The 19,297-nt window shown below is 39.3% G+C and overlaps 1 protein-coding gene across 2 annotated transcripts; it reads right to left on the bottom strand.

Moving 5' to 3' along the window:
• Positions 1 to 1,700: 1,700 nt before the first annotated feature.
• Positions 1,701 to 18,233, bottom strand: LOC131705210 (protein JTB-like). 2 transcript variants are annotated; one of them, XM_059007492.1, is made up of 7 exons: positions 18,164 to 18,233; positions 17,497 to 17,654; positions 6,584 to 6,749; positions 5,906 to 5,946; positions 5,216 to 5,301; positions 4,219 to 4,298; positions 1,701 to 3,342 (listed from the first exon to the last, which is right to left on the bottom strand). In XM_059007492.1, the coding sequence occupies exons 2-7, from the start codon at positions 17,621 to 17,623 to the stop codon at positions 3,186 to 3,188; spliced, it is 657 nt and encodes a 218-aa protein (XP_058863475.1). In that variant the 5' UTR covers positions 17,624 to 17,654; positions 18,164 to 18,233; the 3' UTR covers positions 1,701 to 3,185. The 2 variants fall into 2 exon arrangements, with proteins under 2 accessions (XP_058863475.1, XP_058863476.1); XM_059007493.1 differs by lacking the exons at positions 17,497 to 17,654; positions 18,164 to 18,233 and adding an exon at positions 10,264 to 10,532.
• Between the last annotated feature and the right edge of the window lie 1,064 nt (positions 18,234 to 19,297).

Raw genomic sequence — 19,297 nt, 5'->3', positions numbered from 1 at the left:
AGCAGGGAACCGGCGCCCTCTGCTGGAATCTCTCGGCAACACAGGTCAGGATGACAGACTCCCTCTGCTGGAATCTTGTTGTAACACAGGTAAGAACACAAGGTCAGGATCACGCAGACTCCCTCTGCTGGGATCTGGCTGTAACACAGATAAGAACAGAGAGACTCCCCTTTCCCTGTTGGAGTATCTCTGAACACAGGTGATTTATAAGAACAACGTGGACACCCACTGCTGGAGTATCGCTGCAAGACTGGGAAGGATCCACAAGAATGAAATAGAATTATATCCAGGTTGTGGGGTGAACCCCTGCAACCAATGTCCCAGTGCTTCACAGAAATACGGGGTGTCTCAGAGTTCAAACACAATATTCTTGTTTGTTTACACCACCTGTGGAAACTGTTATTCCTGTCTGTATAATAAAAGCCACATCCAAAACTCCAGACTGTTGCCTCCGTTCTTACTGTTACAGATCGCTAATCGTGCTGCGCCTTCATGCGCGCTTCCCTCTGAGTTCCGAAATAAACATACTTCCACATACACCCGCGGCAGTTGTGACAGTTCCCAATCGTCACGGAAACTGCGGCATTATTTTAAAGTTGTTACCGTTTAACAGCGTCTCGAGTCCAATACTTCTTAACAACAAAAGAAACCCTAACAAAACAAAAGACTACCTCACCAAGAGGATAAACGCTCACGGTAAAACAAATTACAGCTGTTGCTCAAACGAAATCAAACGTTCACTTTACCTTCCCGTAAACACGTATTGCACTTTCAGTTCTTTGCGCCCTGTCAGCAGTCTACACCGGCGGTGCTCCCCACGATCACCCCCGTTGTCCCGCTCCACTTCCCTTTATACCCAGCAACCCCGCCTTCCCAATTAATGCTAGGGTTCCTGGGTTGTATAGATTCTCAACTGGCGTCGCCATTTCTTAAAGGCGACGCCGCCCTTTCTACAATACTTTAAAACATACACATAAAAGATCTATATTTGTAATACTAATATTGTGTACGATAACGTATTACAAACAATATAATGGGCATAATTAATATTACCAAACGTTTGAGGGCTTGTTTCCGAACACACAAATCACGTAATTCCTCACAAACAATTATGGATTTGCAGCATTTGACTGATCATTTATGTTCAGAACAGTCCTTCTGTGTGAACTGTGACACACAATCCATACAGTATAGTTGTGAATACACTTGGGTAGCTACATTTGAAGAAGAAAAAAAAAAACACAGCGCTTGTGTTTTTCTTTTTTCTTTGTAAGTGATTTACGCCTGCGTTTTGTTTACATGTTGAAATCCCTAGTTAACAGAGTTACACGAATCAGAGAGATCATGTTGTTCATGAGTATTAGGCTATTATCTTGTTTATAATAAACGATAAAATGGTTGAATAGATTGTATAGAAATGTCCCGTTCTCCTCCTAATGACGCCATTTGAATCAATGTACATTTTTAAACAAGGTATAAATATAAATACATTTATCAATATATTCATGCTATTAATAATCAATCAGATAGCTAGGCTAATAAGCATAACAAGTATTAATATTTTAAAATTGTTAAATGTAATAGCCTAATAATAGCTTGTTTTATGTATGAGAAGTCTACGTATAGTGTATAAGGTATCTAAAAAGTGGTCATAATTGAGAATATTTGTCTTATACAAAAACTTGGAGTTGCACCACAAATAAATAGCAAACCAAAAACGTATTTAACATACAGAGAGGACTACAATATATAAATGGAGGGATCTACTTTCCATTGCATATACAGAGAGGACTACAATATATAAATGGAGGGATCTACTTTCCATTGCATATACAGAGAGGACTACAATATATAAATGGAGGGATCTACTTTCCATTGCATAGAAATATCTTGTTTTAAAATCAGCCTTCCAGTGAAAGAATAATGGATATTAAAACACACAAAAAACTGCATTTTACTTAACAGTAAGAGCTGACAATTCTGAAAAAGATTGGAAATTGTCAGGAAAGACGGCCACTTCAGACAACATGTGTTGTCACCAGTGGGCAGATAAGGATTCAAAAGTTCTCTGAAACAGCCTAATAGATATCCTTTACAATTGATTGCTTATAAAAAAAATGCTTGTTTAACATTATTTGTCTTCTTACTACAGAACTCAAAGGTACATGATGTAAATTAAAAAGGGAGGCTACTGTCTTGAGCACACGACTTACAATCTCATGAGCACAAGATATTTTAGTAAGTCATGCGCACAACATTGTACCCTCCCATTATAATTTATACACCATGTACCTTTAGGGGTTCCGTTCATTACCATGCCACACATACATCACATTTATTTTCCACCATATCAAACACATGTTTTTGTGTCCGTCATAAACAAAACCAACTCCCCCCCCCCCCCCCCAATAAAAAAAAATAAAGAAAAAAACTGAAATGGTCATGACAGTTGACTTGGAAAACTAAACAAAAAAAACACACAAAAAAAAATGTTCTGGTATTAGACCTGATCTGCCCACTGGTGACGACACATGTCTGAAGTGAACCCGCCAACTTTTCCAGTTAAGCAGTGTGTGCTGGAAGCCTTGTGTCAGAACATGGCTCCGGTAAGGGCACAGTGGCAGCCTTACCTGACTATTTCAGTTGTGCTTCTCTGTTTTGGAAGAATACTATCAATATCAAAACACTCATCAAACAAATTTTCATATCCTTGCCAACCACTAATATGTAGCAAATGGAAGAGCAAAATGGGTTAAAATTTGCTACAATTACTTTATTGAAACATCAGGCTGTTAAAATGCATCCCCCTCCTCCACAATTGAGACATATACACAGTAAAAACAGGGCTGAGTTACCATTCATTATATAATGTCCTCAGTCTATTAAATTCAACTTAAAAAGCAAAAAGTGATTTGATCGCAAGTCTCCCTCAAGTTTACTCCCGAAGAGTCACCTCAACCCAACAGCAGAGGGCAGTGTTATCCATCAAACACTCAGAGATGTTCAAGCAGCCTTGCCTGTTGCTGTCTCCTCTGCGGTCTGCACACTTAAACATCTTCAGTCGTAATCAAACTCACTTTGAAATCCTTCCCCCTGAAGTTTCAAATCCAGCTGCAGCTGGCTCATTGAGAACATGTCCGCTTCTCAGCACTGTGAGTCCTGGGGAAGGTGTTTTTTTTTTTTTTTTAAATGGATTCAATCTGTTTGCGAACTTTCTCTGAAGCCAGCCGGTCAAGCGCCCGCTGCCTGACGACCACAAGGAAGGCAAAGACGAAGGTCAGACCCACCACGGAGCCCTCGAACTGCCAGAAGAGACGCTCCTCCATCACAGCAGAGCGGCAGCTGGGAGAGGAGAGGAGAGGAAGTATGAGGAGAAGAAAGGAGGAGGGCAGAGGGGAGAGAGGAGGGGAGATGCAAGGAGATGAAACTAATTGATTTATGTATCCGTTTCCTTTTTTCGATTCCAATAATACATACATTTGCTTAAGAATTATCATTAGACACAACAATGTAACACCCGGTTATAAACAAAAATTAAGTAGGGATCAATTACCCAAGACTAGAAGCAAGTTGTTTTTATTTGTCCCCATGAGGTCGCCATGCGTTAAAGGGTTAATTTAGTGTATCATCTATGATTCAAACTAACTGGGATCCAGGGAGGTTCAGATAGTCGAATTACAGCTGAAAATGTAACTTTCCACAATCAAGAAACCTCCTGAAAATATATATAATCCAACCCCCTGTTAATACAAGATACTGCACTTGTGTAAATGCAGGAACAGCAGAGCTGCACAAAACAATTATTTGATTATTGGATCAAGCTCGCCACAGGTGAGGGTCATTGGTGTAGATCAGGCTGATTCACCATTCCAAGTGAAAAGGGAAGAAACAGCTGCTTGGGTGTCTAAGAAAAGAAGCAATCATCACAAACCCAAGCAGCCTTTTCTTCACTCGTTTCACTTGGAATGGTAAATTAGCCCGATCGACACCAATGACCCTCCCCTGACTATCAGCCCGAGTTATGTGGAGAGCTTGATGTGAATAATTGAATAACCAGTTGGTGCAGGTCTAGTGAACAGGGTACGAGAGTGTAGTTAACAGGTAAACTGAAATGGTGCTGGTTTAAGGAAGGGACCAGGCTTTCATTAGTTCAATGTATAAAAGGTAAGTATATGTTTGATTACTGGTGAACAATAATGACTATCAAGGAAAGCTCACCTTTTGTACTCGTCCTTCTTGGACTTGGCGCAGTTGATTTTCTCCACATAGCCCGTTGTGCTGCATGCAAGCCAGGACATCTGAAAAAACACGAGCAACCTTTCAGAAAGGATACGGCTCGACAAGACGGGAATTCTACATGCAAGACACAGACCAAGACTAAATATTCACAGTGGAAGTTATTTCACTTGACATGGAGCTGCCCGGTTTGTAAAACTTGTCTACTGCCACGGTCTCCATGGGAATCGAATCCTATTCTGGTACACTTGAGCAGCTCATTGTAAGGTTATTTTCCTGATCCATTTGTTTTAAATGTGAACACCGTCTACATGCAGCTTCAAGTGCTCTGGCTTTGTGTTCCGTGTGACATCATCAGTCGTTATTGCTGTGTTACCTGTTTGGCAATAATCCTTACAGTATCTGTAATAATAATAATGATAATAATAATAATAATAATAATAATAATAATAATAATAATAATTTTAGTCTTGGTTTGTTTACTGTACAAAATTATGGGGTCTGCAAACAAGCAAAAACAGCTTTCTGTTAAATATATATGTGCAAAACTTTTAAATGTGTTCGGTTTACCTCAGCATTATAGACTGGATTCAGTTTATTAATTTTTTTCTAATCGCTCTTCTTGCAGTGCTCAGAGGCTCACCTCAAACCAGAGTGCAGTAGCGCAGACATGTTAAATACCTTTGAAACAGACCTTCAAATTTTAAGTGTAAAATGTTGTTGGATGTTAACAATGAAAAGAAATTACAGGTACGTCATTTAAACAGTTGTAGCAACATGGAGACATACAACGCTAAATTTTTGGAACTTACGCTACTTACTCTAAGGCAAGGAGACTGAACTTCTGGTTATTTCGTGCATTGCATTAGAGTCCACTGAGGGACAAGTTGATATTTCAATTGTAAATATTTTATTTTTGGCTATGACTTGTTGCCTGACCCCCCTCTTGAGACCCGGCACTTGATTCAGTGGTACTCACAGCTTCGAAGGCGGTGCATTGAGAACACTCCTGAGCCACAACAAACTCCTCCACCTGCCAGCAGGGGGCAGATCCAGCAGCCATCGCTGGAGAGCAAAGTGAGAGAGGGCCGTTAGACACACAGTAACGAAGCACAGAGACAGGGCTGTTAGATACACAGCAATGAAGCACAGAGACAGGGCTGTAGATACACAGCAATGAAGCACAGAGACAGGGCTGTTCGATACACAGCAACGAAGCACAGAGCCAGGGCTGTTAGAAACACAGTAATGGAGTGCGAACAGGGGTGTAATGATACACTAACATCACGAGATGCAGGTCGCGATGCGTTATGCACCAAGATACATTTGACAGCACGGGCAGCAGTGTGGAGTAGTGATTAGGGCTCTGGACTCTTGAACTGAGGGTCGTGGGTTCAATCCCAGGTGGGGGACACTGCTGCTGTACCCTTGAGAAAGGTACTTTACCTAGATTGCTCCAGTAAAAACCAAACAGTATAAATGGGTAATTGTATGTAAAAATTAATGCGATATCGTGTAACAATTGTAAGTCGCCCTGGATAAGGGCGTCTGCTAAGAAATGAATAATAACAATAACAATAACATTTATCTTGATAAAGCATCCCGATTCAATCAATACACAGCGAATCATTACGCCCCTCTGCAGAAATGAATGAGAAAGTATCTGCACCTGGTGATCGGTCTTCACTCCGCACAGCTGCGCCACAGATTCTACAAAGAATTTCAAGGAGGAAGTGAGAAAAGCGGCTTTTAGAACGAATCTAAACAAGACCAAGACATCCAGAAATCAATTGTTTTAAACCCTTTTAGATGAAAGCATCTGGCTCATCTTTGAAACACCGTGAAATAAAATAAACTTAATTATTGCATTCAAGTGCTACATGAAGCCTAGCTAGCTACTTATTGGAATTACAAATCACATCAATTTCTGTTTGTCAATAACATTTCCTTTTTAAAATCAATTCCCTTTTAAATCAACACATCATTGATCACAATTGCAATTAGCAGTATTCTGTTAAAATGAGCCTCACACAGTGACAACAAATTACTTTAACCGAAGTCAGTTTGCGAGTCACTTAAATTAGCTTAATTAAATCAGTTGTACACTCACAACAAATATTAATGTCTCTAAAATATCAATTCCAATTCCTTCAAAAGGAAAAGGAAATGGAATCAGAATTGAAAAACAGGAATTGACCCCTACCCTGCACACACATCATACCAAGCAGAATTTGAAATACGTGGATTCCTAATTTGCTTTTTGGGTTTTATCTCTGATGGACACAGTGAAATTGGCTGCAGTGTATCACAGCAGGAGAACTGAAATTGATTCATACGATGCTCTCACCTAGCAGCAGTTAAAAGCCACAGCACAGTATACAGAGCAATGCTTCGGGGGCTGCAGCTCAGTCCTGGAGTCAGTCTTGTGCTGAACAGCCACATTGGCTGAATTCTGCAGTCGCTCCCCATTCTCTCCACTGCCTCTTCAACAGGGACTCCCTTTTCAAAGCAGCCTGGAGAAGATCAAAGACAATTAACTGAAAATGGTACATCGAATTGGCTGGGTAGCAAAAGATGGGAATTGTGTACTTAATTTAGATTAAGTCAAAGGAGTTTGGTGGTCTAAATTTAGCCCTCAGCTGAGATTAAATGTACAACACAAGAAAAAATAGGAGACTGAAGGGTGTTCCCTCCAGTCCAGGGCAGACTTGAGGCATGGAGACTGAACTGCTGCCTCACCCCCTAAGAGAAAGGGTGCCCTCTCCAGTCTAGGGCAGGCTTGAGGCATGGAGACTGAACTGCTGCCTCACCCCCCCTAAGAGAAAGGGTGTTCTCTCCAGTCCAGGGCAGACTTGAGGCATGGAGACTGAACTGCTCCCTAACCCCCTAAGAGAAAGGGTGCTCTCTCCAGTCCAGGGCAGGCTTGAGGCATGGAGACTGAACTGCTCCCTCACCCCCTAAGAGAAAGGGTGCTCTCTCCAGTCCAGGGCAGGCTTGAGGCATGGAGACTGAACTGCTGCCTCACCCCCTAACAGAAAGGGTGCTCTCTCCAGTCCAGGGCAGGCTTGAGGCATGGAGACTGAACTGCTCCCTCACCCCAAGGGAAAGGGTGCTCTCTCCAGTCCAGGGGAGGCTTGAGGCATGGAGACTGAACTGCTGCCTCACCCCCTAAGAGAAAGGGTGCTCTCTCCAGTCCAAGGCAGGCTTGAGGCATGGAGACTGAACTGCTGGCTCACCCCCCTGAGAGAAAGGGTGCTCTCTCCAGTCCAGGGCAGGCTTGAGGCATGGAGACTGAACTGCTGCCTCACCCCCCTGAGATAAAGGGTGCTCTCTCCAGTCCAGGGCAGGCTTGAGGCATGGAGACTGAACTGCTCCCTCACCCCCTAAGAGAAAGGGTGCTCTCTCCAGTCCATGGCAGGCTTGAGGCATGGAGACTGAACTGCTGCCTCTCCCCCCTGAGAAAAAGGGTGCTCTCTCCAGTCCAGGGCAGGCTTGAGGCATGGAGACTGAACTGCTCCCTCACCCCCTAAGAGAAAGGGTGCTCTCTCCAGTCCAGGACAGACTTGAGGCATGGAGACTGAACTGCTGCCTCACCCCCTAAGAGAAAGGGTGCTCTCTCCAGTCCATGGCAGGCTTGAGGCATGGAGACTGAACTGCTGCCTCACCCCCCTGAGAGAAAGGGTGCTCTCTCCAGTCCAGGGCAGGCTTGAGGCATGGAGACTGAACTGCTGCCTCACCCCCCTGAGAGAAAGGGTGCTCTCTCCAGTCCAGGGCAGGCTGCCTCACATTCCCACCCCACAAGAAGACAGGACATGTATATAACATGACAAACAAACAGTTCCATGCAAGGCAATATACCTGAAAAATAAGAAACAAGTTGAAAATACATTCTCCCATACATCTTATTAGCTAATGCTATTAATTAAAATGTGCAACATAAATATATCTAATGATATCAATAAGAAGAAGAAAAGAAGACACGTCACCACCACAAAAAAATTGCGCTGTCGAATAACCCATGACCGCTAACCAAGATCATGCAACAGTCTCTTGACACAGGGGTTGTACCGACAGACTGGAAAATAGCAAACGTAATACCGATCCACAAAAAGGGAGACAAAACCGAACCAGGTAACTACAGACCAATAAGCCTGACTTCTATTATATGTAAACTTATGGAAACTATAATAACATCCAAAATGGAAAATTACCTATATGATAACAACATCCTGGGAGACAGTCAGCATGGTTTTAGGAAAGGGAGATCGTGTCTAACTAACCTACTTGACTTTTTTGAGGATGCAACATTGAAAATGGATAATTGCAAAGCATACAACATGGTTTATTTAGATTTCCAGAAAGCTTTTGACAAAGTCCCGCATAAAAGATTAATTCTCAAACTGAACGCTTGGGATTCAAGGAAAATGCATGCACATGGATTAGGGAGTGGTTAACATGTAGAAAACAGAAAGTACTGATTAGAGGAGAAACCTCAAAATGGAGCGAGGTAACCAGTGGTGTACCACAGGGATCAGTATTAGGTCCTCTGCTATTCCTAATCTACATTAATGATTTAGATTCTGGTACAGTAAGCAAACTCATTAAATTTGCAGACAACACAAAAATAGGAGGAGTGGCAAACACTGTTGCAGCAGCATAGGTCATTCAAAATGATCTAGACAGCATTCAGAACTGGGCAGACACATGGCAAATGAAATTTAATAGAGAAAAATGTAAAGTATTGCATGCAGGCAATTCAAATGTGCATTTTAATATCATATGGGAGATATTGAAATTGAAGAAGGGAACTATGAAAAAGACCTAGGAGTTTATGTTGACTCAGAAATGTCTTCATATAGACAATGTGGGGAAGCTATAAAAAGGCTAACAAGATGCTTGGATATATTGTGAGAAGTGTTGAATTTAAATCAAGGGAAGTAATGTTAAAACTTTACAATGCATTAGTAAGACCTCATCTAGAATATTGTGTTCAGTTCTGGTCACCTTGTTACAAAAAGGATATTGCTGCTCTAGAAAGAGTACAAAGAAGAGCAACCAGAATTATCCCGTGCTTCAAAGGCATGTCGTATGCAGACAGGCAAAAATAATTGAATCTATTCAGTCTTGAACAAAGAAGACTACGCGGCGATCTGATTCAAACATTCAAAATCCTATAAGGTATAGACAAAGTCGACCCAGGGGACTTCTTTGACCTGAAAAAAGAAACAAGGACCAGGGGTCACAAATGGAGATTAGATAAAGGGGCATTCAGAACAGAAAATAGGAGGCACTATTTTACACAGAGAATTGTGAGGGTCTGGAACCAACTCCCCGGTAATGTTGTTGAAGCTGACACACTAGGATCCTTCAAGAAGCTGCTTGATGAGATTCTGGGATCAATAAGCTACTAACAACCAAACGAGCAAGATGGGCTGAATGGCCTCCTCTCGTTTGTAAACTTTCTTATGTTCTTATAAAACCGTAGAGCCGGGATACATTTAGGCCTACCCCCGACTGTCATTGCGTTTTTACAAATCTGATATTTAGTTAATTTTACATTATTTACTCAGCTAATAATAATAATAATAATAATAATATAAGAAAACTTACCCCTCCCCTCTAAATATCTAGTGATTGTACCGTTCTCATGACTCAACTACTGCAAACAATATAACAGATTCTCAAACACAAACACGAAACACAAACACCCACACCCAATCCTTCACATGAATTAATCGTTCTGGTTATTTATGATATTGCATTCGCTATCTATTTATTTACTGCTGCGAGGTCAGAAATTGACTGTAGTTAAAATATGTGTGTGAAAAGATATGATTCGAAAAATAATAACACATTTAATGTATTTCAACTTTTTAAACAATAGCATTGTTACATTTCTTAGCATATAAGACGTAAGTCTGAAAAACTTTTTCTACCCCAATATTTTAAATAAATCCGTTGTTCACCTGTCCGGATAAAAATATATCCGGGCGACTAGTTTAAAACACACAATGTACACAAACTCACCAGACTGAACTAGTGACGTTACGCGGGAAATGTCATCTTTTTACATTCAGTCGTAGCATCCAGACATCCTTTTTCTTTTACTTTATTTTCTTAATGTCAATAATTGTGTTTGCTGTGAAAACGAAAGTTTATCTCATATTATCGTCTCCTTGTTCGAACTGCAGCCATTTTGAAATTTGCTTTGTAGTGGAGGCCGCTCGGTCTTGACATTCCAACTACAAACTCCGGGGAGGGAGACACCTAGCGCGTGGTGTCCACACTGCGGTACAATAACGGAATTTCATTCTTCTGTTTTTGTTTCATTTTTTTTTTTTTATACCGGTCATCAAAAAATATGTCAAAGAAATCATCAGTTACTATAAATATTTTACACTGTTTTTCACAGTTCACAAACAATAAAAAATAGACTAAATAAACCTACATAAGCTACTACTGCAGAATTGATACTGCAAAACACACATTTTTTTTATGTAATATCAAACAATCTGCATTTTACAGTTTACGTTTTTATTGCACTTGGTGATAACTGAACAACTGATTGCGCTAATGTAGTTCCCAAATATAAGAATGCAGAATATTCTAGTGTGTGAGCTGGAATGTTGTAAGCCCTTATGGAAGGAAAATATATTTTGTAAATATATTGACAAACAATATATTGTCATTTTAGTCTTAAGGTTTTTAATAGTCTTGAACGTTTTTTTTTTTTGCATTTCTATAACTACTTTAAAAGTATTCACATGTCAAAAACAATAATATTAGAGTATGATTTATATATTGTACAATTGTGCAAATATTCTAGAATACATTTTGTAATAAATATATTACAAAATCCTTACGGAACGAAAATATATTAAAACTATATTTTCGTTCCGTAAGGGATGTTTATGAATGAAGGTAAACATAAAATTAACTACATTGTTATGCTATAAGGAGGAGAACAGACCAGGTTTTAAATCTTAAAAATGTTTACCATTTATTAGTTCCAAATACCCACATTACAGTCTACACTGAACGTTATTCTTTAGATTGTACTAGAAAAATAAGCTGACAAACGTTTGTTGATTCAAAAACACATTATATAAAAGAAAGGTATACCTCCAATACAATCATATCAGCACGAGTTACAAAATGACTTCGAATCAGGTCTTAGTACATCTCAGTGCATATGTTTGCCTCGGAAGTTCAAAAGAGATGAAAAGACAAACAGACTTTACAAGATTTTATAGTTATACCTTCGAAAGCAACTGGTGATTCCCCTCCCATTTGTCTTACTTCTGTCCAATGATTGGGTTTCCACTCTATCACTGCACACTCCCTCTGCGGGGGAAAGGGAGGGGAGGGGGGTTGCACTCTGTCCATGACGTATTGCATACCACTTTGTACATAGCAGAGCGCATCCATTTTGTCTCTCAGTTCCCCTGCCCCATCTCACACTATATCTGCTTGTCTGTTATTTTATTTCATGTTCGGCTATGCAAAACTGCACGTAGCTGGTTTTGCCGATGTGAAATGAAAGAACTCGAAACTTACACAATAATGTATAGAAACTTAATATAAAAGCAGAGTTAGTGAACACATTAAAGGGTCCATAAGGACCTTTTTATTTTATTGTGTTACATGTTCCAACGTGTTGCTACAATGTAAGGCGTGTGTGTTGTTTTATTTCTTATTTTATTTATTTATACATTTTGACCACTTTTTTAAACTTTTAAATTGCATTCCCTGCCTCAAGATGGCTTCTCATGTACCCGCATGGCCGCGCCATTTAAAAAAAATGTGGTAAAAATGTAAAAACAAAAATAAATAAATAAAACACATACCTTATGTAAACAATTGTAGTAACACACGGGAACATGTAACACAATAAGATAAAAAGGTCCTTATGTACCCTTAACAACGTAACTAGAAAAGCACATTGAAACACAATCTAAACATAATGAAAAAACGTATAAATCAATAATCTGTTACGTGATTAATAAATTATGCATAAAGCCATTCATTGAAAGTGGGCTACTGTTCCATCGGGTTGGGACTCATTACATGCTTTTAGTAATCAAAGTTCAGCTGACCCTTTGTTGGCAGCGAGCCTCTCTGGACCTCTCGCTTGTTCTTGGCTCGGGGGGGGGGGGGGGTGGGTTCCTTCCCCCTCCTCCTCGTGTTGGGGTGGTGATGCTTTCCACCTACAGTCTGCTGAATCAGGATTTTTAAAATGATGTGCAATATTTATATCCTGTCTGAAAATCATAGTTTAAGTGACACTCTTTAATGTCATGACCACAGCACTGTTTGATCACTACGGCCTTGGATTAAGTCCATCAAATCATATTGACAGTTATTAATTAACTGCAAACATTTCAGATGCTTGCAATGTCATTTATACAAACTTCTGAGCTTAAACGTGGGGTCTGTTGTATGCAATTACCTTTACCAATATCAAACCTGGCTTCTGCTTTTTAATCAAACGTTTCAGATACTAGGTAAGTGGGGTGACTGCAGGACATTGGCATACCACATGTGTATTAGTTTCATAACAGCATACTTTGTGCACCACACCACTATCCTTTCTTTGTAATTCATAATTGATTGTCTGATATTGGTATGTGACTTGCAATGCTGATCAAACATAACAGTAAGATTAGTAAGATTAAACATAACATGTGTTAATACCATATTGCATTATTAAAAACAGTTTTTAATGATGTCTTCCTCCAGTAGTGGGTGCATTTTTGGGCACTACCTTGGTTGATCATTTTGCAGGAGGTCAGTGCTATATTTCAAATTGATTTCCAAATACAGTTTTGATTGCTCATATTATAGTTATTCGTCTACATAAAATGTTTCATTATTTTTCAAGAGATAGGTGTTATCCAACCATCCAACCAACCTGCTATTCCTAATCTACATTAATGATTTAGACTCTGATATAGTAAGCAAACTCGTTAAATTTGCAGACGACACAAAAATAGGAGGAGTGGCAGACACTGTTGAAGCAGCAAAGGTCATTCAAAATGATCTAGACCACATTCAAAATTGGGCAGACACATGGCAAATGAAATTTAATAGAGAAAAGTGTAAAGTATTGCATGCGGGCAATAAAAATGTTCATTATAAATATCATATGGGAGATAGTGAAATTGAAGAAGGGAACTATGAAAAAGACCTAGGAGTTTATGTTGACTCAGAAATGTCTTCATCTAGACAATGTGGGGAAGCTATAAAAAAGGCTAACAAGATGATTGGATATATTGTGAGAAGTGTTGAATTTAAATCAAGGGAAGTAATGTTAAAACTCTACAATGCATTAGTAAGACCTCACCTAGAATATTGTGTTCAGTTCTGGTCACCTCGTTACAAAAAGGATATTGCTGCTCTAGAAAGAGTGCAAAGAAGAGCAACCAGAATTATCCCGGGTTTAAAAGGCATGTCGTATGCAGACAGGCTAAAAGAATTGAATCTATTCAGTCTTGAACAAAGAAGACTACGCGGTGATCTGATTCAAACATTCAAAATCCTAAAAGGTATAGACAATGTCAACCCGGGGGACTTCTTTGACTTGAAAAATAAAAAAGGACCAGGGGTCATAAATGGAGATTAGATAAAGGGGCATTCAGAACAGAAAATAGGAGGCACTTTTTTACACAGAGAATTGTGAGGGTCTGGAACCAACTCCCCAGTAATATTGTTGAAGCTGACACCCTGGGATCCTTCAAGAAGCTGCTTGATGAGATTCTGGGATCAATAAGCTACTAACAACCAAATGAGCAAGATGGGCTGAATGGCCTCCTCTCGTTTGTAAACTTTCTTATGTTCTTATGTTCTTATGTTCTTATTCTTTTGGTGCGGGCATTGTCCCTCATCATACGTTCCTTCATATTGTTCTGACCATAAAAACATTTGGAGCATCATTATTGGACCATAGCCCTACCTTTAACTCCAAACATTGTCAGGGGCATCGTGAAGTAAAATTTTCCAAATTTTAAAATTGTCTGTTTTGATTGGGAAGTTTCCACATCTGTAGTCCCAGTGCACGTTTGAGCTGCAGTTGTACACATTGCCCTTGTTTAATGCACTTTGTCTTCGTCACCATGGTAGTAGGAGGGTCCCATCTGGCTTTCGTTATTCTGTGGAGAGCACTACCAGGTCAATTGGATTATGATCTATTGGTAGCCTCATTATTCTTCTTGTCATCATTTCATGTGGGCTAATCCCTGTTGATCTGGAGGGTGTGGCCCGTATTTTGGCCAAAATTATTGGAATGGTTTGAGGACAATTATTTCCTTTTTGTAGCATTATTGTTGTCATGCTTTCTTTGATTGTGCAGTTCATGCTTTCGACCATCTCAGAACTCGATGGTAGAGACATGCCATTTTTGTTTTATGTTTAGCATTTTGTACAATGCTTAAAACAATTTTCTGGTAAAGTGCGGTCCCTGGTCAGAATTGATCTCCAGGGGCATCCCCCAAATGGGTATCAATATTTCCCATAGGGTACGCGCTACCGTCAGTGCAGTGTTATTTCTGGTCAGAAAGATTTCAGGGCCTTTTGTAAATTGGTCCAGTATCAGAAGCCTGTATTGTAATCCCCATTTAGCCATTGGTGAAGGCCCAAAGAAGTCAATTTGTAACCTTTCCCAAGGGCCACTGGTCTAGACAGGCAGACTTAACTTGAGCACAAATCAAACACAGCTTACAGACATTCACCATGTCTGTATGCATGTTAGGCCACCAGAAGTGGTGTTGCAGCAGAGCCAAAGTAGCACTACCCCCCCCCCCCCCATGAGGGTATTCATGATACAATTGTGTGAGTGTACTGCAGTGAGGGTGGAATCACCCAAGTGTACTTCCACATCAAGAGACCCTGGGAGACCCGAACGAGGGAGGCCTTTTTAACAGAGGGTACTAGTTCACCTTCCGGTGCCCAGAGCTCCTTTTGTGTTGCTTTAAGGTCAAGTGGCGTGGATGTACTTGTGTCAAGTGCTGCTACCGGTGTTTTCCACAGAGATCTGGTTAGGGCACCTTGTTTTGCAACCTTATCAACTGTATAATTGTGTTAAGAACATAAGAACAAAGAATGTTTACAAACAAGAGGAGGCCATTTGGCCCATCTTGCTTATTTGGTTGTTAGTAGCTTATTGATCCCAGAATCTCATCAAGCAGCTTCTTGAAGGATCCCAGGGTATCGGCTTCAACAACATTACTGGGGAGTTAGTTCCACACCCTCACAATTCGCTGTGTGAAAAAGTGCATCCTATGTTCTGTTCTGAATGCCCCTTTATTTAATCTCCATGTGTGACCCCTGGTCCTTGTTTCTTTTTTCAGGTCAAAGAAGTCCCCTGGCTCGACATTGTCTATACCTTTTAGGATTTTAATAAGCTGTCTCTGATATTGGCTTTCTATTATTTCCATTATACTAAAAACTAATATAAATGCAAAAATGTGACGTTGAAATCTAACATGAAATACTGTACGGCTTTTCCGATATAATCTTGCACTTTCTTTGCTTACATATGTTAAATAACAGATCTAAATTGTTTATACACAGTAGTTTTTTATTTTTTTAATTATGACTCAATCATAAAAGTCTATGTGATGCAAAACTTTCAGACATAGCCATAAAGAAACACGCGGTGCTCTTATATTGAACCGGATACCTGCTTGTTGTGTAAGTTGTAAAGCGATGTGTTTGTTCAGTGCCATACTCTGTAAAATGTCTCTGTTCTCACTGACCACACGAACCATAGGTTGACAGGAAGGGGTGTAATGGAAAATATGTCTTGTTGCTGTTCAACAATAGTTGGCAATCCAGTCCTGACAATTACAGTCACTGCCCTATAAAGAGCCTTCCATGTTCACATTTGCACCGCGGGACTTTAGTTAAAAAAGACATTCCAAAAGCCTGTAGATGTCCCATCAGAAATCAAACAGAAGAAAGCCCTGTTTATGTTTAAGGTAACAAATCCACATTCTTAATTACATCCAAAATATAGTTTACAGTATAAACTATAATCCATATAGTATAATCTGTAACCCATATACTATAATGCCTACAGTAGAAGAATCTCCCACAGTGGTTCAGAAGATGATCTTTAGACATTAGAAATCCCCTGCAGTGTCACATATTAACCAATAGAGAATAAATACATTGTAAACACTAAGAGATTATAGAGCACAGAGGAAGCCTGCTTCACATCCCTCTGAAATCACAATAGAAATATATATTTATTAATAGAATAATATCACGTATATGATAGAGGTTAGAAGAAGTAGTTCTCCTCACCTTTAGATAACAGAAATTCTGCATTTAAAAATAAAAACCTTATGCAGTGTTGGGATGAATGTTAAATGTTAAGGGAAGTAATGTTAAAACTTTACAATGCATTAGTAAGACCTCACCTAGAATATTGTGTTCAATTCTGGTCACCTCATTACAAAAAGGATATCTCTGCTCTAAAAGAGTACAAAGAAGAGCGACCAGAATTACCCTGGGTTTAAAAGTCATGTCATATGCAGACAGGCTGAAAGAATTTAATCTATTCAGTCTTGAACAAAGAAGACTATGCAGTGATCTGATTCAAGCATTTAATTCTAAAATGTACTGACAATGTCGAACCAAGGGACTTTTTCGACCTGAAAAAAGAAACAAGGACCAGGGGTCAAAAAATGAGATTAGATAAAGGGGCGTTCAGAACAGAAAATAGGAGGCACTTTTTTACACAGAGAATTGTGAGGGTCTGGAACCAACTTCCCAGTAATGTTGTTGAAGCTGACACCCTGGGATTCATCAAGAAGCTGCTTGATGAGATTCTGGGATCAATAAGCTACTAACAACCAAACGAGCAAGATGGGCCAAATGGCCTCCTCTCGTTTGTAAACTTTCTTATGTTCTTAAAGTTTATATAGGAGTGCGAACTATCTTGTCATTTTCACTCTTCCTTGCTCGGGTCAGTTAAATCTTTGAAGGTTTGTGGTTAAGACCTGGTCTAGTTCTAATGAATAGTTAGCGCCCTTTTTCTTTTCATGTTAATCAACATGAGTGTGCTGCTTTATCTAGGTCACTTGTGTATTTAAATTATATATATATATATATATATATATATATATATATATATATATATATATATATTAGACAATATGTAATACTGGCCTATATCATGTTTGAAAAAAAAACATTTACTGATCTGTACGTTATATTGTATATGTCCAAGATAAACGGACAACATGTATGCATCATTACCTTTACACCCACTGATGTCACTTGGCAGTCTGTTGTCCGGTTTGACCACAAATTCTTGAGAACAGAAGCAAGACGCGCTGCAAGTGTGAAGTTGCCAAGAAGTATTGTTTCCACCCGTCTTCATCATGCTCGCCTTTGTGATTCTGTCATCTCTCAGCCTGCAAGGTAAAACACGGACCGTTTTATTCATTCTTTGGTCATGTTTGTCATTTTGCATTAAATTGAGTGTTTAAATGAACACGGTAACGTGTCTACGATACAATACGTTTTTCGGGGAAGTACAGTTCAGTGTTAATAATGTCAGTGGGTTTTTGTTTGATTTTTTGGATATATGTTTTCTATTAGTTCAGTTTATTTCCTAAATATTTATCTAGAACCCTGTTTGGGTTTCTGTGAGTTTCGTGGGAATCCTTGCATTGTAGCTTCTCTAAAGAACCGTTCTTATGTAATATATAGGTTATGTACAGACTGACCGTGTATGTATCTCTTTTAAATGTTAGAACAGAATTATCACCGTAGTGATTGATCTACACAACCTGAATCTCTTTCACTACTTGTGTGCATTTGGCTTAATAATTTACTGTGAAAAAATTAATGAAAAGAATTATAAATAAGTTTCTTTAAGTGTAACCGGTTTTAACACCTATTAATTATTTCGAAAATATACTTAGTTGAGCCGCTACGCTGCTCCCAAGATGGTAGTAGAGAGAAGAGGAAAATCCTCGTTAAGGTTTTTTTTTATTGAGCAAGGACTTATAAAACACATTACCAGCACCACTCCCAAGCACGTGACCAAGAGACCAATTAAAAATTGACAGAAGTTTATTATCACAAAGGGCAACTATTCCATTTAACAGCAATAGTATTCGTGTAGCAGCGACTGTTTCAAAGTAGCAGCAATCAGGTGACGAGTAGAAAGGCTCAGCCCTTAGCAGCAGTGCATACTACAAAACACAATCAAACCAAAATAAATATCAAATGTGAAACAAAACACAAATCAAATAATAACCAGTGAAATAAAGAAAATAAACAAATAAAACAGCAACCAAATCTCAAACATGGATTCACACACAACAATATAACGTGCACTGACACTACAAATAATTAATTAACTACCACCAAGCAACTGGTACTTTAGACTGGTCAGGCTATCACATTAACAAACTGTCTGTATCAGAATCAATGCACAGGAGTACAATTACAAGTTTAAAATAAGCAATTCCTTGTTGTTACAACCTTAAAATAGTTACACACAATAAGTAAAAACACATACTCAATACACATTACCCTAACACAGAGCGTGGAGGGTAAGGTTTCTCAGCAATAATTTTAATTTAGTACTTATCTATACAGAATACTTCAGCTGTGGATCTCCAAGGTTGTAAAATAGCGTAATCGGCACAAGCAGAGAAAACGTCTCGATGCAATTAAACAGAAGCCGATTTTCAAGCACTCGCCATAAAACAAATCAATAGTCCTCGCGTCTCCCACTGTTCAAACGAGTGGCGTAGCCACGGGTGGGCCCAGTTTGTACATAGGCCCACCCAAATCTGCGCCTATGTGAATGCCAAGTTTAAGTACATTTGTATATAAAAATAATAATAATAAACGTCAACTGTGCGCCCCAAAGGCGGGTGTTTAAGTTTAGATCAAATAGGCTTCTGTTTTTTAAATGCCGTAGGCTTTAGCCAATCAAATCAAAGTAGTAATTGTAATGCAAGATTTGGATCGGATCTTCCTCTCACACAACGAATCATGTGTAAGCCACGTTTGATTGACAGCTTGTGAGGCAGCTGGCGCA

The sequence above is a fragment of the Acipenser ruthenus genome, chromosome 35 (genome assembly GCF_902713425.1).
Source record: "Acipenser ruthenus chromosome 35, fAciRut3.2 maternal haplotype, whole genome shotgun sequence".
Taxonomy (NCBI): domain Eukaryota; kingdom Metazoa; phylum Chordata; class Actinopteri; order Acipenseriformes; family Acipenseridae; genus Acipenser; species Acipenser ruthenus.
Note: the sequence above shows the minus strand (reverse complement) of the source record. Positions and strands in the feature narration are given on the sequence as shown.